Raw genomic sequence first — 26677 nt, 5'->3', positions numbered from 1 at the left:
CATTATGGTAGAGTTCAGCTCAACCATGTTTGTTTTGCACATCACTTTACACAGGATATGGCACATCTTAAGCACATGATAAATATTTGTTGAAATAGAATTACATGGAATGATAATTGACCCCTCCCCTCAAAGTGGAATTTTTCATTTGTGGGATCATGGAATTAGCAGACACGTCAAGTTCAGCAGATGGAGATGTTACAGTGCAACAGAAAGCCCTTTGTTTAGCAGAACCCAAGAGTTCTTATCTTCCCAACTTGGAAGTCAGGACTGTGGCTATTGCAATGTGGAGAATAATTAACTATAAAATCTAGTTTAGGTTAGAGTTTAAACTGCTTTATAATCTAAAATATTTTATTTTCTTTGAAACGTTTCAAAGGAACGAAACACTCATTATATCTTTGCTTTTCAAGTTTTTTAAGGGAGCGGGGGAAGACATTTATGTTTGATGTTTGGTTAGATTTTTGTTGTTGCTCATCTATGTCTATACCAAAAAGAGGGTGTTTACAACTCATCAGGCTGTTGGCCTGCATACATGTTAGTGGTCATTGTTTTTTATGTTCTGCTGACCAAAGAAACCCTAGTATGATCTGTCTATATTAGTCGACTGATGTGGAAATATATCCGTTTCACTTTTTTGTTTGTTTTTACAAAATCTGGGTTTTTTAAAATTAATATTACATATATTAGATGACCATGGAATGAGTCCACAATTTTACGAAAGAATGAATCATTAAACAAGCTGTCAGTATATGTCACACATTGTTCTAGATGGTAGAGAGATAAAAATGAACAACTCACTCTTGCCATTGGGGACTCCCCGGTCCTATATTACATGAAAGTATTGCAGATCATATCGTGAGTATTTAGAAAGCACAGAGTGAACTCACATAAGCTGTCCTTTTTGTTGGAAGTGGTGTGAGGGACAGACCTCCAAGAAGAGATGATACTGCTGGCAATTTCTATCCAGTTGACTTATAAGTACTCTCTGTTGTTACTATTCTACATTGTGTTTTAATTTTATGGGGTTTTTCGCTTGTGTATTTTTCCTTAAAAGCTTACTTTGTGGACTAGGTTATTTTGTAGAAACACTAAGAGTGATGGCTTAATTTTAGTAGTTTTAGTTTGTGTGTGTTGCTGTATTTGTTTTTTGTTTTGTTTGATTTTTCTCTCATTCAGGACTGAATCCTGGTAATTCCAGATCCATTTTAGAGCAAACTCTCGCCCTTGCTATATTTAGGCATCTATAACAGATAAAATATTTTGGGTAGCTGACTAAAATATTTAAATCAACCCTATTGAAAATGAGATGGTCTCTGTTATATTGAAAATTGTTACTGAAGTGATAGTGATAATATTGCTTGTTTATTCAGTACTCTTGTGGAAAACATTGTAGCTTTGTTTGCATTATTTCAGAGATTTCTCATTAAAAAATTGCCAGTCATCCAGTAAAATATTTTATCTCTGAATAGATGCAATTAGTTCCTTTGTCCAAAACTTGATTCTAGACCTCGCGTAGATAGCATGAGTATGAAAAAAATTATCTAACGTGTCTTCTTTAAAGGATCATGCTGAAATATTTTACCTCCTTTGATCATTATTAATTAAAATCTATGTGACTGCTATAAAGAACACATTGCTTTATGATTAAAGTCAGAAAAACACAACCTACTGATATTTGTATCCTGAGTCTTTTCACATAAAATAAAGATTTGCGTTCAATATCTATGTAGAAGTGTTTACACGAAGATAAAAAATATTTTATAACCTTATAATAGCAAGTATTTAAGTTACTTTCTTAGATTGGCACACTTATTTATTTCCACACTTTGTGGACTTATTTTAAAATTTGCATTTCCCCCCCTTTTGTTGCCCTTGTTGTTTATCGTTGTTGTTATTATTATTGTTGTTATTGCTGTCATTGTTGTTGGATAGGACAGAGAGAAATCGAGAGAGGAAGGGAAGACAGAGAGGGGAGAGAAAGATAAGATACCTGCAGACCTGCTTCACCGCCTGTGAAGCGAACCCCCTGCACGTGGGGAGTCAGGGGCTCCAACCAGGGTTCTTATACAGGTCTTTGCACTTTGCGCCACGTGCACTTAACCTGCTGCGCTACCTCCAGACCCCCGTGGACTTTTTTTTAAAATTAAAATCATATTAAATCTAGATACTGATTAGTGCAGTCAATTCAAGATAGTGAGTACCATCAGGGGACTGTATTATCAATCAGTTATGTTCTATGCGGCTGGCCTCTCCATTTCATATGACATGGGGGATTTCTTAAGTCAAGTTAGTTGAGTCAAGTCATAATGGGTTTCTTTTTTTCTAATTTAATTTTGATTTTTTATTTATAAAAAGGAAACACTGAGACAACCATAGGATAAGAGGGATACAACTCCACACAATTCCCACCACCAGAACTCAGTATCTCATCCCCTCCCCTGATAGCTTTCCTATTCTTTATCCCTCTGGGAGTATGGACCCAGGGTCATTATGAGGTGCAGAAGATGGAAGGTCTGGCTTCTGTAATTGCTTCCCCGCTGAACATGGGCACTGGCAGGTCGATCCATACTCCTTTCAGGTTATCCTAACACAGGATATCATACATAACCAGGAGCTCGCTGTAAACTGGAAGAAAAGTTACTGGCTTTTAAGAGAGAATTATGCATTCTCTGAAACTGTGTGCAGTTCTAGTGATTTCTTTGAGACATGAAAAAATGTGCTAGGTATTCATTTAGACTGGTCTCACTATACAACTTCATTTTTAAAAACAAGACTAAAAACCAGAGAAACACATCAGTGTAACCACAGTATTTTCCTTTACTTTTAGTTCACTGTAGGTTTTCTTGACAAAGATGGTCTTTATGAAGAATGCTAAAATAAGCAAACCTTTTCCTTGTGATCTCATCCTATTGGAAGAATCTTTTATAATATTTAAATATTTTCCTAGTTCAATGTAAATCTTAAAATGAAGCTCACTCAGGTATTAGATAGAATTTGAATCATGCCTTTATTTGCAGCTGAAAATTACCTTTAAGTTTCTGTTTATGTTAAGGAAACACTACCCCCCTCATATAACACCACCACTGATTTATTTTTTTTAAAGAGGAATTGAATGATTGAAATAAAATGTTCAAGAATAGAATCTGTACAGTTTTGTGGTCTTCTTGTTGTTTTTCCTGGGGCTTTAATGTGCGCTTACTTCAGTGTGCAGTGAAAGTTTCTAGAATATTCCTTTTTTTGATTGGGTGGGGGAAATGCCAGAGTTTCAATGCAGGGTCTTATACTTTCAAAGCAGACCTATTTTTCTTAAAACTTTTATTATAAAATTTGAATGAAATCAAAGAGGAAAAATTTTCTCCTTAAAGCCTTTTTGTTCAAAATAAGAACACCTTTAAACATACAATACACCTTTCAAACTCCATATTAGATGCAATTCAGCAGATATTTATTTATTGTCTGCCTACTATATACATTCCTTTCAGTCTACATAGTTGTTCTGGTTAGTCTCATCCACTTTATTATGACAACTTCTGAATTCATGTCTCTGGTTTCAGTTTCCTTCTGGAATCCCAGATAACCCCAGTTAACTTACCTCATTTTACTGCTTATCTGTGACCCCATCAAACACATCTGTCGCTCAGAAACTGGGAAAAGAATCTGATTGAGCTTTTATGTGTGATTTGGAGGAGTGGGGGCGGGGATAAGGAAGTGAGGATTAGATATAGACAAGGTATGATAGAAGTGACTTAAGTGCCTGGTCCTGATCCAAGCAAGGTGAGACTGTCCGTGCAGTTTTGCAAAATTTTGCATATTGTTTTCCTTTACTGTGGTAAAATATACATGATAAAATTTACCACTCTAACAATTTTTAGTATGCTCTTTGGTGGCTTTAAGCATGTTCATATTATTGTGGGGCCATCACCACCACTACCCCCATCTCCAGAAGTTTTCATCTTTACTCAGAATTGTACATGTTAGACTGTTAACTCTCTCAACTCCCCTACCACAGCCCGTGGTAATTGTCATTCTACTTTCTGTTACTATAAAATTCACTACTCTGGGTTCCTTATATAAAGGGGCCCACACAACATTGTGTCCTTTAGTGATTAACTGTTTTATCAAGCTTTATGCTTGCTGGCTTATGTTATGATTGGTCAGTGTTATGATTGGCTGTTGGATAAATTGACACACCATTTACTTTATCCTGTACTTCATATATAGTGCCATAAGGATCACTCAAATAATTACAGTGGGTATTTTAAATATTTATTTTTTCTGTAAACAAATATTTTCTAAGTTTCACAGTAGAATGCCCTGCCATCTTTGGCCAACCATCTGTTTTAGCGGAAAATACTAATGGGATTCAAAGATTTTGGGAAGTAGCCAAGCATTGATGTTCTAGACACTGGTAACTTAGCACTAGGCTCTGACTTCTTTCCAGTAAATGGCAAAACTCAAAAATATTTACTCTTTAGGTACTTTGAAAATCCTGGTCTCTACCAGTTGAACTATCTCTTCGCCTCTGTAGGCATTCTAAATTTTGAAACAGAAAGCCAGTTCTTAGCCCTTAACTGACCACCCATGTTAATTCACGACTCTAAACATGTTTCTCCAACTCATTCAAAATACGTGAATCATTTTGTAACTAGAAAAATAGAGGACCTTTGTTCCCTTTCAGGAACATCCTATGCTTAAATGTATCAGATGTAGGGTCATGATTTATAGTCACTGGGCTCTTCAAATGAAAAACCATATATAGACATCATCTTAGTCTATTAGAAAGTTTAAAAACAAACTGAATATACTTACTTGCGTTCTCTAATACAAGCATCACTTTGGCAGAAATCAGAGGCAGGAATTGCAGTTCCCCCCAAAGAATAGAAACATAGTGTCTAGGTTTTTGTTTTGTTTTTCTTTGTCATTGGTGTTTTCATTGACACACAATACGAAGGAGGAGGGAGTAAAAAGATCTGGAGGTTAAGCGACCCTAAGCAGGGAAAAGCCCACCCATTTGCTTCTGCTGCCAATGCCCAATTAGGCCTTATTTTCTGTCCCTGTGCCTGCCTACCCATTGTGAATGGACAGTCCTATGGCCATCTCTTGTAACTCTTGTCTCCAGGGATGGCAATCAGAATGAAGTAGCCCAAAGAACTACCAGACAGCTGTTTCAGAAGAACCATAGCTCCGCTGAACAACTCACTTGGTAGGAGGAAGCTTTGTTTTCAGATCTGAAAGTTGCTTTCTCATAGCTTTAATCACATTTCTAGCTCTCCATGAATACTTTGTACTGAAGAACAGATAATTGTTAAGTTTCATTTGTTTTTAATTGGTGATCTCCCCCACTCCTAAATGGATATCCTTTGAAACCTGGCGAAAGATTCACTCATGGAGGTCTACAAAAATACATTTATTAAGGCCTTATAGTTTTTCTTTTAAGCAACAGGAAAAAAGGGGCGCCTACTGGATACATAAGGTTGAACACAGGATATGGTAGAAACTAACTTGTGACAAAGGAAAAAATTCTCAGATTATACAACATCGAGAAGGGTACTCTATTGTATAAAAAAGACACCAGATCTGCAATTCTCTAGGTTTGAGTGTCTAGCTTCTATATATAAAAACAAGTTAACAGGAACCACTTTTGAAACTCTTCCCCCTCCCCACCACTGTGGGGATTTATTTCTTCTCTTTCCTACTATAGATTCTTCTGCTGGTTCAAAAACTGGCTCTCTGTGATAGGAGATAGTAGATGTTAAGATTGGAGAGCAAGCACTGCCCCCCCTTCCTCTTACATTTCCTACAGTGTCACCATCAAGAAAGAAAGAAGAAATTCTTTCATCTGAGTCTAACACCCCCCTCCCCATAGCCCCCAGACCTACCAGATATCCCATTAGTCATGATGCAGTGTCACCTAAACCACTCAAGATCATGTTACTGAAGTCTGTTCTTTGCCCTAATGAAGTCCCAGCCCCATGGAGGCACTTGGAAATTTTTAATGAAGCTCATGAGTACTTCTCAGGGTTATTAAAGTTTGAGGGCTACCAGCAAGTAGTTTGAGAAGTGTCATCCCACAGCTGGGGCTGTAAAGGTGAGAAATGTGTTCCTGGCATCCCAAGTTGAAGAACAATACTGAATATATCTTTTCCCTAGCAACGTTGTTTCCCATAGGAACATGGCATAAATAGTAGTTAGTTGTTCTGTTATTCTACTGCTACACTATTTAGTACCCCTGCACTTTTTTTTTTTTTTTTTGGAGGAGGAAGGACTACTCCAAGAACATAGACAATATCTATATGGGGAATTGCTTGCTTTCAAAATTTCAAAAATCTTGCTAAAAATTGATTTCTGGAATACAATCCATTCATAATTTGGCTCCTTGTCAGTATGGTAAAATCAGTAATTCCATTTTCAGTCAACTCTGTGTTTCCACACAAAAATTCAGAGAATACTATTCATAAAATGACATGGTAAGAGATATCTTTTCAATTTCAAACTATAGTTGGTAGGGAAAAATGATGTAATGACTTATCAATGTTTTTATCTGATAGAGCTGAACAATGTGTGAGTGACTGTGTTGTGGTGTGTGTGTGTGTGTGTGTGTGTGTGTGTGTGTGTGTGTGTACCTGCTTTGGAATTTGTATACATGTGCCCCCACTATGAGCTCCATTTCCTCTTATACAGCTCATAGTAAAGTTGATTCTACCTGGAGTGATCATATGCTTTATATACTACATCCTTCTTTTCTTTTTACATTTGCTTCACAGTTAAAGAAACAATATTGTTTCTGGGTTCTACATGTGTAACCAAAATACCCACTAGTCATAGCTGGTAAAAGTTGTAAAGTAACCGTTTTTTGCAAGTTCATTTGTTTTGGTCATCTGTATTCTACTTACGAGCTAAACCAGAGTAGTTGTCTTTCACCTCTTTACTTATTTCACTTAACATAATAGCCTCTACTTTCATCCATTTTGTTCCAAGTAACAGAATCTTATTTTTTATTGCAGAATAGTGTGAAATTATACCCCTGAGATTGTAATTTTGTAAAACTGTTAAAATTACTAACAGAGAGGAGATAAAAGAAAAATTTAAATCCTCTAATATAAAAAAAGTTGTAAAGTCCATTAAAACCTAACTCAAAAGCTGAAATAATGTGAAACAGCCAGTGTCCTCAGACTCTAAAATTAGATAGGAATTATCCAAGAGCCTTGTTCAAAATTTGCATAAAACTCCGTTTGCCTCCTCATTCTGAGATGTAATTTAACTTTTCTTTTCAGTGTCATTATTCAAGATAGTATTTTAAGCTGTGGTGTATAGTGGGTTTTATGAAATAGTATAACATTAACAAATAACACTTTTGTTATTTATTTATCTGCATCATAGGCCAAATAGGTTTGAGGACAGATCAAGATTGACAACCTTTATTTGTAATGTTCTATGGAAAAACATTCTAGGTTCCAAATAAACAAATTTAAACCTATATTTTGTAACTAGTACACTAGTAAATCAGATCTAATACTTATGATGGAATGTTATTTGCTTCAGATTTGTAATTATTAACTTATTCCATGACTTTTACAGGGTTCAAAATTATGGATAATAATGGAATACCTTGGTGGTGGTTCAGCTCTGGATCTTGTAAGTATTTATAAATATTTACAAACACACATGTACACATCCACACCTTTTCCTTTTAATTGGATTAGCAGTGTCTTGAGGACAAGTTAAGTGACTGTGATAATTCACAAGGTAAAATTGAATTCTTTCTGCCGGACTATTTCTGTACATAAATTTGACTGTTTTATGGTATTAAGCTTGCTGCTTACATTATTAGGCTAAAGAAGAAATGCAAGTAGTTTATAAGTCCCAGAAGTTAGAAATGGATGCATGGCACTTGTTACCAATGTAAAAGTTTATGATAAAGCTTATCTCTGAAAAGACTGACCTTTTGTAGATTAAAAAAAAACAACGATTCAATTCAAATGACACACACACACACACACACACACACACACACACACACACACACACACACACACACACACACACACACATACTTAAGACAATTTTGATCGAGGCCCAAAGTCGCAGTTCTCTACAGAGTCCTCGTAGCCCTATGGTTGATCATTTGGAAGTGTTCTGGTATTTTGCATTTCCCCAATGACTTGGATTTACTCCAGCCATCTCAGTTGATTGGGGTCAGAATACAGGTCTTTTAGGATACAAGAGAAGTTCTACTCAACGAAGATATATTTATGTACAGAATGCTGTTTATAAGTTATGACTGTTTTTCCCAACTTAATGTGAGTCATGAGTCAATAGGTATTATTTTTTTTATTGAAGGTCTTTACAAAGGTGAAAATATGTTTAAAACTCAATGTGTGTTAAAGACCATACTGTAAACCGTTAACTTCCCAATAAAATAAAAAAAAATTTTAAAACCAGTATGAATTATTAGAGGCAACTTTGTATAGTAGAATTACCATTGAACTGGCTTATAAAAGTTTGAGGTTCTAGAACTGGCTCTGTTCAAAGATAAACCCATAACTGTAAGCCAAGCACATATATTCTTTGGACTTGGCCAGCAAAACAAAGAAGAATTGCACTAAATTATTTCGAAGTCCTTTGATATCTTTAAAATTATATCAGCAGCCTTCTGCTTTTGAAATTACAGTTTGCTCTTTCTAAAAAATAGTGTTTTGATTATTAAGATCAGCAAGTAATATTTTAATTATTATCTTTATCTGGAGATGAGTCTTCCTGACTGAAAGTGATTAAATATTTTTTGAAAGACTTTAATCCTGACTGCCAAGGACTACAAATTTTCAAATAATCCTACGAACAGAAATGACTGCAGTTGATTTCCTTTCATTTGGACAGAGCTACCCTTCAACCGTTCTAAAGACATGGTAATTAAATGTGGTGGAGAGCCTTATATCTGTCTAGGAATTCATCTCAGTTTCAGCAGTTGCTGAGTTGGGTAATCCTTCCGTGGGTCTAATCTAATTCACATATCCTAAAGCTTGAGTTAACTTTTTTTCTTTCTCTTTCCCTTCTGGCGAGAGAACATGACTGTTTTCTTCCTTTCTTTCTTTCTTTCTTTCTTTCTTTCTTTCTTTCTTTCTTTCTTCCTTCCTTCCTTCCTTCCTTCCTTCCTTCCTTCCTTCCTTCCTTTCTTTCTTTCTTTTTTGTTTTTTTTTTGTATAATTATGCTATGTGAATCTGAAGTCAGATCTCATTCTCCTCTTGAAGTTAAATGATCTCATTCTGTTTCCTTTGTCACCTAGTTTTATTATGCAGTGGCCTCATATTTGATTCTTGATCCTTCTTCTACTTTTTAATATTAGGATCCATTTTCAGATGTATTGCTTATTTTATCTGGCATCTCAAGATGTTCACTAGGTCTCTTCCCTATTTTGTAGGCACTGGCAGAACTCAAATACTGCCTTTTTCATTAAGCTCACTAATAGAAATGTTAAGCATTAAATACTGGCCTAACCCTAACTTACATAGTCTTTATTCCTTACTAGTAAGTTTAGTCAGTTGTATGAATTCTCTGAATGAAATGACTGAAATATTAATCTCATTCTGTCACAAAATCTCTAATAAGAGCAAATGCTGGTGGGTATAGATTGCAATTTACTTAAAATGTTATTATCATTATCCTGACTAAGTAAGAATCAGGTGTCCTACATCCTATTCTTGGTTCTAAAATTGACTAGCTGGCTAATATTGGGCAAACAATTTAACCTTAGTGCCTTCGTCTCCTCCAGTGTTAAATAAAGTTGTTTTCCTCTCTCTAAAATTCAATAATGTTTTGTGTCAGTTATAAACCTCATTTAATTGAATTCTGTAGGGAGAGAAAATGATGAGAAAATGTGCTATTTCTCCAGGTATGGCCCTTATAAGTGAGTGTTATCACTTGGAGAATCAAAGAAAGCATTAAGCTTAAATGAAAGCACTGTTACTGGGAGCAAGAGAAAGTAAAAGGGAAGTTAAAACAGAGAGTATTTATGATTCTAAAGTGGTGTCCAACTAATGGAATATGATCAGGAATTGTAATTTATGTCAACATTACGTGGAATATACCTAAAGATCCTATCTCACTCTTGAACAATTTAGTTGCATTAAAAATATATTTTGAATATATACATTATTTGATTGACTTTACTATTTCTCACTTCTTTCCTAAAGGAATTACAGTAACTTAAAGCAAAAATCCATATAGTGTGGTAAACAGAATAAAGCATGAGCACCAAGGAAAGGTTGGAAACATGGTGCTAGCTAGAAGAGAAAGCATAGCATACTGTGTTTAAGAACCAGCTGTTAAGTTCATGGTGTATGGAGGAGATCCCCAACACCCCAACACTTTTAATATAGTCACTAAAAAAGTAAATATCCTTTTCTTACATGTATGTATTTTCAGTTAACAACATACACATGAGACAAGACCAGTACAGTACCTAAGAGGCAGAGGTTGGCTATTTAAGACACAGCAAGAGGGACCAGGGGGTGGCGTATCTGGTTAAGTGCATAAGTACACTGCACAAGGATCCAGGTTCAAGCCCCTGGTCCCCAAGCTGCAGGGAGGAAGCTTCCCAAGTGGTGAAGTATAGCTGCAGGTGTCTTTTTGTCTCTTTCTTTCCCCTCCCCTATCAGTTTCTCTCTGTTTCTATCCAATAATAAATAAATAAAAATATTTTTTAAAAAGAAAATATATCTTTATATTTAAAAAAAAGACATAGCAAGTTATTCAGTCATTGGAGAGAAGTTCAGTTACACATTCCAAGGACACAGTAGACAAGATTTTGGCATGATCTGAAAGTTGTGTTACAAATAGTCTCCATTTCATCTATTTGGTTTTCCTTCTCTTTCTAATTTTTTTTCTCTAATCATTATTACTATGAGTAAGGAAACATTTGACCACTGGGTTTGAAAGGTTTTTGGTGGACCCTGAGAAGTAGTGTAATGGTTCAGCAAAAGACTTTCATGCCTGAGACTCTGAGGTCTGAAGTTCAATCCTTAGCATCACCATCAGCCAGAGCTGAGCAGAGCATTGCTCTGGTATAAAGAAAAATAATAAAACTAAAGTAAGGAGAAGAAGAAGAAGAAGAGGAGGAGGAGGAGGACTGAGAAGAAGAAGAAGAAAGAAGAAGGAGGAGGCAGTTTTCTCTCTAATACTGCATTAGAAAATCCCCACTATACCACCAGTCTATTCCTACTTTCCCTCATGGAGTCACCCCTTCTGCCTTCCTCCAGCACCTAATTAATTGAGATGTTAACTTTTCTCCTAAATTTTAAGCTGATTGTAAACATAGCAGGTAAGATAATGAATCCTTAAAACTTCAGTTAAAAACTTTCTCCCCTTAAAAAAAAACTGGGTTAACATTATGGTGGTTGGGACGAGGCGATCGCGCATTGGGTTAAGTGCACATAGTACGAAGTGCAAGGACCAGCTCAAGGATCCCAGTTTAAGCCCCCAGCTCCCCACCTGCAGGGGGGGGTCGCTTCACAAGCAGTGAAACAGGTCTGCAGGTGTCTTATCTTTCTCTTCCCATCTCTGTCTTCTCCTCCTCTCTCCCATTTCTCTCTGTCCTATCAAAAAAAAAAAAAAGGAAAAAGTCACCACCAGAAGTAGTGGATTCATAGTGCTGGCAGTAAGCCCCAGCAATAACCCTGGAGGAAAAAGAAAAAGGTTATAGTTGTTTAGGCTGGTCACTTTTAAAATTCCTTCAGTATGATAGCTAACAGGCTTAATGAACCTTACCCCATTCAATAACATTCTCTGACCCTGTCATCATTTTGTAATCACATCAGTAATAGCAGACACCAATCTCAAGCAGTATGATGTTTGTCATTCAGCTATTTGATACTACCTCAGAATTTCTTTTTCAGTAATCAATGAAAGTATATGCCATTTTTACCTTTTAGAGTGACTTTGATCACTACTGTTCAAATAGAAACCTTTGGGGTAGAAGGTGATAAATTTGAAAGTAAATAGATAATATTACTTAGGAAAAACTTATTGAGCCAAACACAACCATGGAATATACTGTATATTCAGAACACAGTATTAAATGGTGAGACCAAGGTATGGGTTCTATTTTAAGCTGTTAAATTTCAACATGAAAGTGCTCTTTATTCAGAATAAACATGGCATTCATGAGTGAAGTGCCAAAGAGCTGTGAATCTCTCCCAGTGTGAGGCAGAGTGGCCAGTGTTTGATTTTCACCACCTCTTCCCTCCTCCTTCCAGCAAACAGAACTCTACCTCAGCTTTGACTTTAACTTCCCACCCTTTCCTGTAATAATATTGTACAGTCCACTGTTTGTGCTTTATGAGGTACCAGGATTTTTAAATAACCATTTATTTTCAAGAGAGATTTTCAGATATTCCATTACAAGCTCTCCTGAAACCTAATCATTGCTTTCCTTGTGTTCCAGTTGGAACTACTGACATTGGTACAGGGATGGAGAAAGAAAGAGAAATGTGTTACATTTATTAAATAAATGTATGATTTGATCACTTTTTTCAATGAAAGTCTGAATGGTTTAATTATTATACTCCTAGTAAAATTTTTAATTTGAATCTCAAAAGGCTGTGTTATTTAGAATGTTAAATCTTATAAATGCTAAAAATTGTGCTACTACAGTCTTAAAGGGTCTGGTCAAACTGAGATGCTCTAGGAATAATATGGACTGACTGACCTAGAACTCAGCTTGGTGTAAAAATTACTTCTAAACACCAAGTGTCACAATGTAGCTGATTGGACAAGTTCTATCTTTATTTAACCATATATGTGAAATCTTTGCTATAAATATGGAAGAATCTCAAGATTTGGGATTATTAATAGTGTATATAGGTAATAGTGTTATCTTTCAAAATTCAATGTAATTTTGTTCTCAAAAAAAAAAATACTCCTCTTTCCCTTTGACTTCATTTTAACTCTTTTCCCTTGCCTTTTACATTAGTCATCACTTGTTTAAAAATTCATCCAGTAAACCAAGCTGAATAGTTAAGTGGTTCCCCTTATTTTAAAGATAATAGTCAAGTTTGAACTTTACTATCCCAAACTTACGCATATATGTGTGTATTCTCCCTCCATCCCCCAAGCTGCGAGCTGGCCCATTTGATGAGTTCCAGATTGCTACCATGCTAAAGGAAATTTTGAAAGGTTTGGATTACCTGCATTCAGAAAAGAAAATTCACCGAGACATAAAAGGTATACAAAAGATTTTTATAAGCCTGAGAAAAGAATAGATTCATTCTGAGGAAACTGAGACTTTTTTTTTCTTTCATTTCTCTTTTTCCTCCTAGCCGCCAATGTCTTGCTGTCAGAACAAGGAGATGTTAAACTTGCTGACTTTGGAGTTGCTGGCCAACTGACAGATACCCAAATTAAAAGAAATACCTTTGTGGGAACACCATTCTGGATGGCTCCTGAAGTCATTCAGCAGTCGGCTTATGACTCAAAGGTAAAGGGTTACCTACTTGTACAGTGGTTTTGGTTTTAATGCATTTTGTAGAGCACACCCTCCTATTTAATGGACCATCTTAGTTTCCCAAGATCTGGCTTTTATCTGCCTTTCCAACCTCATATGTCACCTACCTTCATTTTCCATCTGCTTCTTAAACAGTGGCCTCATTGCAGCAGGACAAGTGTAGCAAGCACACATTGGCCTCTAGACCCTTCTGTCTGGAATAATTTTCTACCCTTTCAGACCTCCACTTAAACACAACCAACAGAGTAATCATCCCTAGCCATTCTGTGATCGTGTGTGTCCTTGTGACCTCATCATTCTTTATTCTCTTACCTGCTTCAATATTTTCTTCACAGAAATTCACACTATCAGCTATCATAACATATAATTATTTATATGTGACTCTTCTACTTGAACATAAGTCTCTTACAAGTAAGAATTTTTGTCTGCTTGATTCACTGCCTTGGACACTTAGAATATGGCACCCGCCATAGAACGATAAAGTTGATTTTTTTTTGAAGACCTGAGTCCTATTCATAAAATTTTCTTAACATCATATTTCTTGAAATAGTCTGTCACTGTATGACTCTTAGGGTCCATGTGGCAGTGTGTGTAAATGGAGTTGCAAGGTCATGTGTTTGTTGTTTTCTGTCTCTTACCTTAGGCTGACATTTGGTCCCTGGGAATTACTGCTATTGAACTCGCCAAGGGTGAACCACCTAACTCCGATATGCACCCAATGAGAGTTCTGTTTCTCATTCCAAAAAACAATCCTCCAACTCTTGTGGGAGAATTTACTAAGTCTTTTAAAGAATTTATTGACGCTTGCCTGAACAAAGACCCATCTTTCGTGAGTATATATTACTGTTGTTAGGTATTTGTTTTCTAGTATTAGATTACAGAGGAACAAATGTATTTTTATCTACAGTAAGAAATGCAGCATATGTGAAAATTGTCTAAGAGACATCCAGGAACTTGGTTCTTCCTCCCACAGTGCTAATTCTGTCCAATTCTAAATAAGATACTTAGTTCCTTGTCTCCTTCCTCTGTCTCTTCTTCTGTTTTTTATTATGGTGTCTGACTTCTTCCTTATTCTACTAATCATTTCCTATTTCACGGGTGGAGGAAAAAATTTAAGAAAGGGTTTTTTTTTATGTTGTTATTAGACTATATATTTGCTTTTCCTTTACGTGAAAAGTTGTTTCCGTGTATTTTACTTACATGTTTGTTATTTCACTATTTTTTAATGTTCACCAATCCAAATATGACATTACATAGTTTCCCTGAATCCTGAGAACTTCACTCATTTACTTGGCAAATTTGATTATAATTGCTTCATGGTTTTTAAAAAAAAGCTGTCTAGTAATTTCTAGAAAGTCGAGAATACATGAACTTTCTAACTTTGATGTTACCATTTTAATGAATATTCCGACACCAACAATGAATGTTACTATACCATTTTTAAGTTGGTAATGAATATTCTGATACCAGAGTTTGTAATTTTAGTTTTCTCAAATGCTAACAGAAATATCTACCACAGCTCCTTGTTCTTGGGATTAGATGCAGTATGAATTGATGCTGATAGAAAAGGGAGTCATTTTTATGTGGCCTTTCCAGATAATAACAAAGTTATAGCCTTGCTAGTTTCCATATTTTTTCCATTTACAATACATATAATAAACTATATTTCATAGTTTTTAATTTTTTACCCTGCCTTCTAAATTCTGTCATGTGTTTCTGCTCTTGAGAAAGCCCTACCTTCTGCTTTGCTGGCAGGTGGGTCATCTGTTTCCCATAAGGCTTTACCAAATTGGTATCAAAAGAGTGAGTTTAGTTTGCCTTTCTTGAGTCACTTCAAATGTAGAGTTAGCTGTTATCCAGTGTATGGCATTTTAATTATCCTAAGGTTGATTTGTTTTGCTTTGTAGAGCCAAGACTGCTCATGCATGGTTTGACCACTCCCAGGTTATTTTATTTATTTATTTATTTATTTATTTATTTATTTATTTATTTATTCATTGGAACTTCCACTGATGTTATACCATTGCCCATGGAGTTCCAGAACACAAAAGTAGAACATATACATAGCAAGGCGCATGCCTTACCCATTGGACTCTCTTTCAGATCCAAGTCTGCATCTGCAATACATTTCAGCCTACGAATTGATAAGGTTTCTTATCATCTCATGTAACCATAAAGAACCTAGAAATGTTCATGCATCTTATTTTCCCCCCACAGCGTCCTACAGCTAAAGAACTTCTGAAACACAAATTCATTGTAAAAAATTCAAAGAAGACTTCTTATCTGACTGAGCTGATTGATCGATTCAAGAGATGGAAGGCAGAAGGACACAGTGATGATGAATCTGATTCTGAGGGCTCTGATTCGTATGTCCAAATTCTCTTCATGCTTATATAGGCAGCTCATTTTAATACTGCATGTTTTAGCACTGTGATCAAGTATGCTTTCTCTAGCTTAAAATGTAAACTATATTTGAAGGTTTCATTTTAGAAATTGAAACAGTCAGCGCACAGTACTGTGAGTTTGAAAATATGTTTTTCTTACAAGTGCATTGCTGTGGTTTTCAATGGTCTGAGTCTAGCCCCTAGTGGATACTTGAGTATATTACAAAATTTTGCAACAAAATTCAATTAAAGGTGTAATACTAGTTTGCCCAAAGTGCTAAAGGGCTACTAGTTCTCATATTTTGATAGAAACCTACAGAATTCCTGTGGAAACCTGACCTCCAGTTCTTCTCCACATTTTGGTCTTGTATCCATCTATGATCAGATTAGTGCTTTGAAAGACTCATTGATATGGGATTTCTACTTCCTAAAAAAAAAAAGTTGTTTTAAGAGGTACCATTCTCATTACCACTTTAGCCTCATATCTGTAACTTAGGAATGTTGATAGACTGTACCAGAACTTAACTCTTCCACTGGCTGAATTGGCACTAGGGCAGCATCAGATTATTCTAGAGAATGCTTTCAGAGTGTTGTGTCTATGAAAAAGCACATAAAAATACGAAGATAGATTTTGTGGCCTTAACGACCCTTGAAAATTACCCATGGAGCTTTTAAATAAACTCACAAGTTACAAGAGAGCCTGATCCAGTTGATAAGAAGGGATGGGAGCAGATCTTTCTATGCTAAGAGGTCTCCTCATGTGATTCTGGTGCCCACTGAGACATGAGAAGCACTGCTACCGCTCAATAAATTGTGATGTCTACCTAAACTGAGAGCAAATGCATTTTTGTATTCTGATATTTTTACTTTGAGACAAATTTCTCTTCAGTCTGACATTATTAATTCGGCACTGTCATCAAGTGGAACAATTCAGGAATTTTATGCATGTATCTTTTGTGATCTCTTTAGGGAATCCACCAGCAGAGAAAATAATACTCATCCTGAATGGAGCTTTACCACTGTGCGAAAGAAGCCTGATCCAAAGAAACTACAGAATGGAGCCGTAAGTACATAGAGATGATCACTTCCTCCTGTTAGACACCCCCCCCCTTTTTAAGCTATGGAGTAATGGCTATCAATAGTTAGAATTTAATCACCCTTAATGCAAGAGTATCTCACTGTGTTGTATTCAAAATACATTTCATCTGCTATTAATTTTGACCTAACTACCAAAAGTCATTGAAGTGGCCACTTGCAAGTTAAGGGTGTTGTACCAAGAGATACATAAACCCAGTGGAATCATGGCTAGGTAAGGGAATCCTGCAAGTCAAAAGGCCTTTTTTGAATGATGGCTGACAATTAGTGATGTGGAGAAAGCATGGACGAAACTTGTATTTTGGGAGAGGACTCAAATTCATGCATATTCATTATATATAACTAAGAAACACATGACGTTTTAACTTTCTGTGTCTAATCTGTATTATCTGTTCAAAGGAGCAAGATCTTGTGCAAACCCTGAGTTGTTTGTCTATGATAATCACACCTGCACTTGCAGAAGTAAGTGCAGATTGATTGGCTTTGGATATCTATTTTAAGAAGCATAGTAATTTTCTCTGTTAAAGCTATTGATCTTTCTCAGCTTAAACAGCAGGATGAGAATAATGCTAGCAGGAATCAGGCCATTGAAGAACTCGAGAAAAGTATTGCTGTGGCCGAAGCTACCTGTCCTGGCATCACCGATAAAATGGTGAAGAAATTAATTGAAAAATTCCAAAAGTAAGCTTGACACATCATTTTAAGAAATGTTGACCTTTTTGTTGGGATGCTAATTTGCAATGCATTGACTTTGATGAGCTCGTTTCAATTATTTGTAAAACTCACTTTTAATAGTTGTATGCTTAAAAATTGTTTTGCACACTTACCACATAACAATTGGCTTTTGGCATTTTTATCTTGAGTGAAGTGACCAACCTGGTTTTGTCTCCTTGCCCTGATAGCAGGAGTATAGACAAAAATAAATCATTAAGCATCTTCTTTTTTTTTTAAATATTTATTTTTATTTATTTATTCCCTTTTGTTGCCCTTGTTGTTTTATTGTTGTAGTTATTATTGTTGTTGTCGTTGTTGGATAGGACAGAGAGAAATGGAGATAGGAGGGGAAGACAGAGAGGAAGAGAGGAAGATAGACACCTGCAGACCTGCTTCACCGCTTGTGAAGCGACTCTGCTGCAGGTGGGGAGCCGGGGTTCGAACCGGGATCCTTATGCTGGTCCTTGTGCTTTGCGCCACCTGCGCTTAACCCGCTGCGCTACAGCCCGACTCCCGTTAGCATCTTCTTATTGGGGTTGTCATAAACACCATTTAGGAATGTTTTTTTGCAAACCACTAACTTCATCACACCACTGTTCACATACTTTCCAGTGCTAAAGTTCCTAAATTTTATCCCCAGAAGAAAAGGGAAGAATTTCAAATAGAAGAACTCAGTGTAAACCATAAGAATCCCCAAAGTAAGATTTTTGATGAGTAATCTCATGTACAGCACATCTCCTTAGATCAAGAAAATTATCAAGTGATATTAATGTTAACTTTTATCACATTTACCCCTTTCAAGTGAATTTTTTTACATTTCTTTGTATGTGTATCATCACAGAGATGAGGCAGAATTTACACGATCTCACAAATCTTTTTATCTGCTAGTGGCTACTTGTATTCAAAGTAAAGCCTCTTAAAATGCCTTGGATGGGAGTGGGTGGTAGCATAGCAGGTTAAGCGCAGGTGGCGCAAAGTGCAAGGACCGGCCTAAGGATGTCGGTTCGAGCCCTCCCCCAGCTCCCCACCTGCAGGGGAGTCGCTTCACAAGTGGTGAAGCAGCTCTGCAGGTGTGTGTCTTTCTCTCCCCCACTCTGTCTTCCCCTCCTCTCTATTTCTCTCTGTCCGATCCAACAACGACGACATGAATAACAATAATAACTACAACAATAAAAAGCAACAAGGACAACAAAAGGGAATAAATAAATAAATATTTAAAAGAATGCCTTAGATTTTAATAGAAAACGCCTCTGTTTCCAGTTTGCAGATACATCCATTAAAAACTATGAAATCAGACACAGAAAGGATCTTTGAATGTCTTTATAGTGTAAGAATTGCATGATGGTGTTTGACAGAAAGAACTATGTTTGTTACCATTGAAACATGCATTGCTTATTGCTTCAAGGTTTTCTTAATTTTGCAGGTGCTCCGCGGATGAATCATCCTAAGAAACTTACTGTTTTTGGCTTCTGTTTCGTATGGTCCTAGAGAAACCCACCAAAGCCACTTCAGGCTTAACAATGCTTAACTCATGAGCTCCATGTGCCTTTTAGATCTTTGCAACATTGAAGATTTGGAAAAAGTTATTCAGCTATTTTGTGATGGTGTTTATCATTTTATATTTTCAAGAGATTATTTTGTAAGAAGTAACTTTTAATACTAGTTTCACCTGTATTTTAGTAAATGTTGAGATACGGTTTGGTTTTTAGGTAATATTATTACTTAAGTTACTAGGATGAATGCCTTTCACGTTTTGATCTTTTGTTAACTGTACACTCATGAAACGTACAGGTCTTTGCAAAATCATTCTTCATATTCAGCTTTCGTAAATCACCATGCTTCACAAAAGCTTTTATTTTACTTTACCACAAGCATATCTTTAAAAAAAGACTATTGGTGGGAAGGTAGGGGGAAAAAAGTGATTCCTTCTTAAAACAGAAGCTTTTAAAAATGAAACCTGAAAGAGTATTGACTCTTCTGCTAAGTTGGTGTAGTAGTTCCAGTCAACTCAGTGATGGTCACATTTGAGAATCCTGTATTTGAAGCATTTATAGTTACCATGTGGCATCAGAGGTGCCTCTTGCTGTGAAGTATTGGCCTTCTCTTTTAGAAGAGGCCTTTAACCCTTGTTTAATGTGGTTGGAAATCTAAAATAATACCTTTAAGCCAACGATTTTTTTTTTTGGTATATAGGGGGATTACGTCGGGTTTCATTTCTTAAATCTGCAAGTCCAATTGTATATCGTATGTTCAGATTAGAACAGCTTTAGAAAAGCTGGTCATCTTGTGACTGAATATCTGAGCAACAAGTATGACTATAATATATACACCAGCATATTTTTGTCGTGGTAGTAAAAGTCCTATAAACTATTTATAGATGTTTGTTCTTCATAATTATCAGTACATAAGCGTCATTAATTCATTCTAGAAAAAGAGTATTTAATGAGCATTTTCTAGTTCATATAAAAAAATCATCATACGGAATGATTTCTGTCCATACAGAAGTAAATTTAGACTGTACAGTTAATTTCCAGTTATATTTATGGTACTGTTATGTGGGTAATACATTTTTTTCCTTTTAAGCCCAGTATATATATTATGCCTGCCTAAGTTCTAAACTGGGGCCATATTTTAGTAGCTGTAGAATTATTAATATTAATTAGTTTGATAGTTACGGTTTTATTGTTCGGTCTGCACAATTTAATTTTTGCACAAAAGTCATTTTAAAAAAAAGTCAAAATAATTGCCAAGTGTTAGCACAAAGATGTTCATCAAAAATACTGTTTTTAATCAAAGTGACCATTACCTCTTTTTTTATTGTTGTTGTAATACACAAACACTTGAATAAGTCGTTGTGTCATATGCCAAGAAAATTATTTTCATCGGTGCCTATACTGTAACCATTCGTTTTAACACATTGTATTTTGATGTAATGGTTCAGTTAAAAAAATTCACCTGCTATTTAACTAAAAATCAGTTGCAGTTTATAATTCGTGGATGTCTGGAAATAATTTTGCAGCTCACATTGTGGATGAAATGAATATTTTTGTAAAAGTGAAAGTAATGAATTTATAAATTGATTATTTGAAACTTTACAGCACAATGCATCACTGATAGAAACTGTGTTGCTTATTCATTATAGTTATTAGTCCTGTAAACTGTTTCTAGGCAAAGCATACTTCAGTGTGTGGGGGGGGCAGTGTTAAAATAAATATTTAAATTTCGTGGTCCTTAAGGGTTTGTTTTCTTGAGAAGGGTGTGCTGTGTCACTCAGTTGTTTCAAGTTCTTTTCTCTTTACCCTTTACCACTGAACATTGGTGACAGTGTCTTCATTGGAGAACTGGAAGATAATTTCTACATTTTCTTAAGCATTGCTTACAACTACAGTGAACACTTGTCCTGATTTCTGCCTATTTGTCCTAATAAGATTCAAATCCCCTTTCACTCAAAAGTATTCTGGGGGCCCAGAGAATTATAACTCACTGCTGGAGCACACACTTTAGTAGATGTGAGGCACTGGTTATTTTGCTTGGTTTTGTCTCTTGTCTTTGCTGGGGCTTCTCACTGCTGGAGCACACACTTTAGTAGATGTGAGGCACTGGTTATTTTGCTTGGTTTTGTCTCTTGTCTTTGCTGGGGCTTCTCTGATCTGGACTGACATTTATCAAGTAGTGAGAGAGAGAGAGACAGAGACAGAGACAACCAAGGGAAAGAGAGAAAGACACCACAGCATAAGAAATTTCTCCAGTGCAGAAGGGGCCAGGTGCAAACTTGGGTCAGAAGCATGGCAAAGCAGGCACCCTCCCAGGTGAACTATCTTGCCATTCCTGCAGCACAGGCATTGCTGGGATGCCTCTCCTTTCTCTGTCAGTCTGTCCTCTCCTCCCCTTCTAGATAAATGAAAATAACTGGGTCAGAGGGCAGGGCTACTCAGTGAATATAACACACATGGAGAGCCCCTGGGTTCAATGTGCAGTTAAATATATATATTTGGGGCCGGATGGTGGCACACCTGGTTGAGTGCATATGTTGCAGTGAAGCAGGTCTGCAGGTGTCGATATCTTTCTCTACCCCTCTCTGCCTTCCCCTCCTCTCAATTTCTCTCTGTTCTATCTAACAACAATGACAGCAACAATAATAATAACAATGATGACAATGATAAACAACAAGGGCAACAAAGGGGGAAAAATGGCCTCCAGGATCAGTGGATTTGTAATGCAGGCACCGAGCCCTAACAATAACCCTGGAGGCAAAAAAAATTTCTTTTTCAAATATATGATGCTTCGCATTAACATCAAATTAACTTATCAAGCGGAATATTATAGCTTCTGAGTGAATAGCAGGGAAACTTTGAATTCATTAAGAATAGAATTTTGGTTCATTAACTCAGTCTGGATTCAGAACTGTCTTTTTCAGCTACCTCAAGTCTACTACTTCCCCACTTCGGAGAATAAATTTTCTCCTCTTGGGCTCCTTTCTCTTGCTCTGTAACTTCCTACCCTTAGTAATAAACTAGAAACAATCTCTTCTGCAACTAATTAAAACAAAAGGAAGATCACAAAACTATTTTGTAAACAACAGAATGTCCAACACTCTTTATTAAACTGGGATTCATTTCATTTCTTTTTCTACATACATGCAATAAGGGCAAAAATTAAATTCTTGTAACATAAACCAGCATGGTATCTCTTACTATCTTTTACAACACATAATAGTTCAGAACAGTTAAGTTGTAAGTCAAACATCATAATATTCTCATCAGGCATATATGTGACTTTAAAAATTGATTGTTTCATAAATTTCAAAGGCTTAGGACTCTGCCCCATATTCAATGAATGATACACTTGGGTTCTGTTGAGAGGACTTAACCTTGTTCCTAAGGCGTAGGAAGGGCATGCTCCCCTTAACATACCTTATAAAACTTGAAATCCTTAACATCTATCATGACTTTTTACTTGTTCCCACACAAGTAATGAGGACTGAAACCATGAGTCATAGCATTGTTTGAGAACAAAAAGGACCAACATGTTTACTTTTTGCTAGGTTTCTTTAAGTGATATCAGAAGTCAGTTCTATAGGCAAACATACTGTTTAACATAGAGTTGCAGAGCCTGCATGTCAGTGTTCCTATGAGGAATGTGTAATGGAGATGATAAATTCTCTGCCACCACAAGGCTCAAGAGGTGAAGAAATGTTCTTGAGTCCTATCAGAGGGATCAGAAGAATGGAGTTCGAGGAATGAGGCATTAGCTGCATCTTTCAAAATCAAGGTGCCCAAACTTAGAAGACTCCCTATATACCAATGAAACTTAGCTAAGAAAATGACTTAGGTAAAACAGTCCTGTATTCTCACCCACCCGCCCACCCCCCATTTGGTGATATGGAACCTGTCCAGAAGTTTTCATACTCTTCACACTCCTCAAGCTAAAAAGTAATTACATGGTTTTAGCAAAGTCCTGTTTTCGGCAGCTTGTGCATTGAATGAAACATCTTCATCTTCTTCATCTAGCTGGAGACTACCAGAAGATAGGCGGATTCTAGCCATGGGCGATCTCATTCCTTTGCCATATAAAGAATAGTAGTCTGTTTTAAGAATCTCTGACTCAGAATCACTGGATTCACTAGCTACATACCTTTCTGTTGTTCCCTGATCCATTAGAACGTTTGGAAAATCCTGCTCTGTAAACATGTATGTGAATAGGTCAGCTTTACGACTCAGAGCAGGGCAAGGCCCTAAAGGTCTAAATTCAGACCCAAAAGGAAAACGGATCATTTTCATGTCTGATTGACTCTGAGACCGTTTAGGGATTGGCTCTTCAGTATTATATGCAAATACATCTTCTAAATTTGAGTCATCCTCTTCTTGATGTACATTGATGCTGCTCTCTCCACTCGTCCTGGCCATAGTTTCTTGGAGTTCATGAAAGTCTTGCTGAAATCTCTTCATTCTGATGTTCCTAGGACTTCTTTTGGCTGGCTTCATTGCAGTGGGTTCTAGATAGCTGTCTGGGCTTTCCCTTTCCTCTCCCATTATTGGAGATCGCCTGGGCACCTGAGGGGGTCGGTCCACATAAAAAAACACTTGGGGTGGCATAATATCCACCTGCTGACCAGTGCAAGGAATATAGGGCACATCTGTGTATGTCAGCTGCCTTGCTGGGCTCACTTTGCTGGTAAGGCCAGAAGGTTTGCTTATGTGACTGTCGGCAAACTTACACCCCGTTTGGAAGGAACTCAGAGGACTCCTCTCCTCAAAGTAGTCTCTGGGGTCAGAGTCATCAGGATCGGGATCGGTGCTGAAGACAGGGTCTGTGTAAATAAAAGGGAAGGAGGAACTGCTCTGGGACTGGTGTAATGTGGGTGGATTTGCCTCTGGTTTGGACCTCTCCAGCTCAGCTGCAAAGGTCACCTCCACTGCAGAGTTCCTTCTCCTACTGTCTAGCGTAGGTTCAGATGCGTGCACTCCATTCACATTCCGGTAGTGCACACTGCCATATGCAATTCTCAGATCCTCCACCTTGAGAGAAAAGACACAGTGGTGAAAGAAGGGAATATATATATATTTGGCTGGGACTGTGGGCTCGGATCTAAAGTAGCCTTGAATTTCATATAGGTAACCTGCCACAAATCCATTTCAGTTCATGCTCTCTTTCAGAGTTGATAAATATATACAGTAAGGGTAATAAATGCTACCAGTGCTCAATTCAGATGCTAAAGATACTGTTCACTCCATTCCTATTTCCAAGACATCCGTCCCACTAAGAGGCTCTGAGCTCTTTATTCACCCAGAGTTGTGCTTATAGAACTTTGATTTAAGGTCTTGATCAACCCAGCAGGAGTGCTGCCTTCTGGTCCTGCCCTGTGTTTGATTTGCTGTATGACTACACAAACCCAGCCTTTCTGTTCCATGATACTCCCCCCTCCCCCGTTTTTTTTTTTTTTTTTTTGGTAAAATGGTGGAAAGGAGGGTTGTGTATGGCATCAGAGGCTCACATATTAGGTGGCACCTTTCAGCATTTTACTTCTGTGATGCCTTTCAGAGAAGAAAACTGCCTGCCACTTGAATAAAGACATGAGAGTTTATGACAGCTATAACTATTTTTTTTTGTCTTTTCAGAAGAGCAAAAGAAAAACAACTTAAGACTCAAAAGAAGGCATTTTCTCACAGTTTCAGGAGAGCAATACTTTGTTAAACTAAATTACAAAAGTACTTTCTTTTTTTTTTTTCATTCAGGTTTTTTTTTTTTATTCCCTGCAAACCAATTTTGTTTGCTGGTTTATTGTCATTATCTTTTTCATTCTTTTCACCAGTCAAGATCATGTGCATTTATAAAAAAAAGTTAAAACTAAAACAAAAAAAAATAGAGCAAGAGAAAGGGACAGAACTATTGTACATACGTATGCAAAACTATAAAGAACTACCGTTAACATGTGCTGTGGTTACTGCTTCTCTTAAAAACCAAAACAAACTGGCAGGCAACTCGGCATCTGAAGGAATCCTGTCTGAACTGTCTATCCGTGGGGGCTACTGTGTGTGTGGAGACGATGGCGGAAGGGTGGAACTCAGGCAGGTGGCTGGAGGGTCCAGAGTGTGAGGTGAGGGGGCACAGGGGTGGCCTAACCCAGAACATACACTTTAAGTTTCTGTAGGAGAGAGAGAGAAAGAGAGAGGGGGCGTGGGGGAGACCCTATTGACTGGAAAAGTAACTTATTAGGATGGTGGACTTGCTTTGCCACGCACAAACTCAGATTCAACTTTGACTCCCCCCCTCCATCGTCCTGGAGGAAGCTTCAATACTGCATCTTTCCCTCTCTGTATCTGTCTCCCTGACTCCTCGTCTTTTGTTCAAATCAGTCAATCCAAACTGCCAACAACAGTCAAGCAGAGCTATTGACTTAATAAATGCAAAGCCAGAGAAATGCATCTAGACCTACATTTCTGCAAGGGGGTAGCCATGCAGACTCCAGCATGAAGATCTGTCACATCCTTCCACTCTAAAATGTAGACACCAGTGATAGTTTGTTTACAAAGTGTTCTATTGGCTGGAAAGACTGAGAAGATAGACCTCCCCTAGGAGACTAACTTATTCAAAGAGAGTTAACTCTTTTTTCATAAGAATCAATTCTTGGAATTACCTGAAATGTGGATGTATTGTATCTCTCAAAAACTGGAATTTCCTAAAGCAACCAAAAGGACTGAAATAACTAAAATTAGGGCAGAAATATATAACATTGAAAATAAGAGAACCATACAAAAGATCAACGAAGCTAAATGTTGGTTCTTTGAAAGGGTAAACAAAATTGACAAACCCTTAGCTAGATTCACTAAGAAAGACTCAAAATTTGGCATTTTCAGACGCCTTACCTGTTTTGACACATCAGAGAGAAGGTCTGGCGAGGACCTGCACTGTCGTTCATTGTACTGAGATGGGTAATGTTTCCTGCAATCCCCCAAACAAAGAAAGAATTGAAATAGTCTGCATGTGAATACAATGCATACATATTTAAATTCAACTAAAAAGATCATCATGAAAGCAACAAGTGAGACTATGTACCTTTCAAATGGCAAGCTTTTCAGCTTCCCTTTTTTCCCATATTCCAAGAGTTGCCTTTGGGTTCTTCCACTATTATAAGAACAAGATAAATAGTTCATTAACCCTTGTCCCAAGCCAGTAAGTTAATAGAGCCAAGAGCATCATTTATTATTAAAATTTTTTAAAAGTAGTGAGAGCTTGAAGGAATCATGTTAAGTGAGAAAGTCCAGACAAAGAAGGATGTATATGGAATGATCTCATGGGCAGAACGTAAGAAACAAGAACAGAAAGGGAAAACACAACGTAAAACTTAGACTGGTCTGGTGGATTGCACCGCACAGTAAAGGACTCTGGGGAGAGGGAAAAGGGTGAAGGAAGAGGGGACTTCAGATCTTAGTACATGATGATGGGTCTAATTTAGGGCAGAGAGTGTTTTGCAGACGCCTA

At 36.9% G+C, this 26677-nt stretch overlaps 2 protein-coding genes across 2 annotated transcripts in view; one reads left to right on the top strand and one right to left on the bottom strand.

The window, feature by feature from the left end:
* The window catches only part of STK26 (serine/threonine kinase 26), a 65846-nt gene extending 44921 nt beyond the window's left edge, over positions 1-20925 (top strand). The window contains exons 4-12 of the mRNA XM_007517024.3: positions 7582-7638; positions 13114-13222; positions 13318-13475; positions 14146-14331; positions 15720-15868; positions 16856-16949; positions 17381-17443; positions 17526-17662; positions 19119-20925. Of these exons, the coding sequence (XP_007517086.1) occupies positions 7582-7638; positions 13114-13222; positions 13318-13475; positions 14146-14331; positions 15720-15868; positions 16856-16949; positions 17381-17443; positions 17526-17662; positions 19119-19143 (978 nt within the window). The 3' untranslated portion in view covers positions 19144-20925. The remainder of the gene's footprint in view (positions 1-7581; positions 7639-13113; positions 13223-13317; positions 13476-14145; positions 14332-15719; positions 15869-16855; positions 16950-17380; positions 17444-17525; positions 17663-19118) is intronic.
* Positions 20926-22276: 1351 nt separating this feature from the next.
* FRMD7 (FERM domain containing 7) overlaps positions 22277-26677 on the bottom strand; it is a 41341-nt gene continuing 36940 nt past the window's right edge. Inside the window, exons 10-12 of the mRNA XM_060182637.1 lie at positions 26252-26320; positions 26062-26137; positions 22277-24213 (exon numbers count right to left, since the gene is read on the bottom strand). Of these exons, the coding sequence (XP_060038620.1) occupies positions 23116-24213; positions 26062-26137; positions 26252-26320 (1243 nt within the window). The 3' untranslated portion in view covers positions 22277-23115. The remainder of the gene's footprint in view (positions 24214-26061; positions 26138-26251; positions 26321-26677) is intronic.

Source organism: Erinaceus europaeus, chromosome X (assembly GCF_950295315.1).
Source record: "Erinaceus europaeus chromosome X, mEriEur2.1, whole genome shotgun sequence".
Lineage (NCBI taxonomy): Eukaryota > Metazoa > Chordata > Mammalia > Eulipotyphla > Erinaceidae > Erinaceus > Erinaceus europaeus.
Note: the sequence above shows the minus strand (reverse complement) of the source record. Positions and strands in the feature narration are given on the sequence as shown.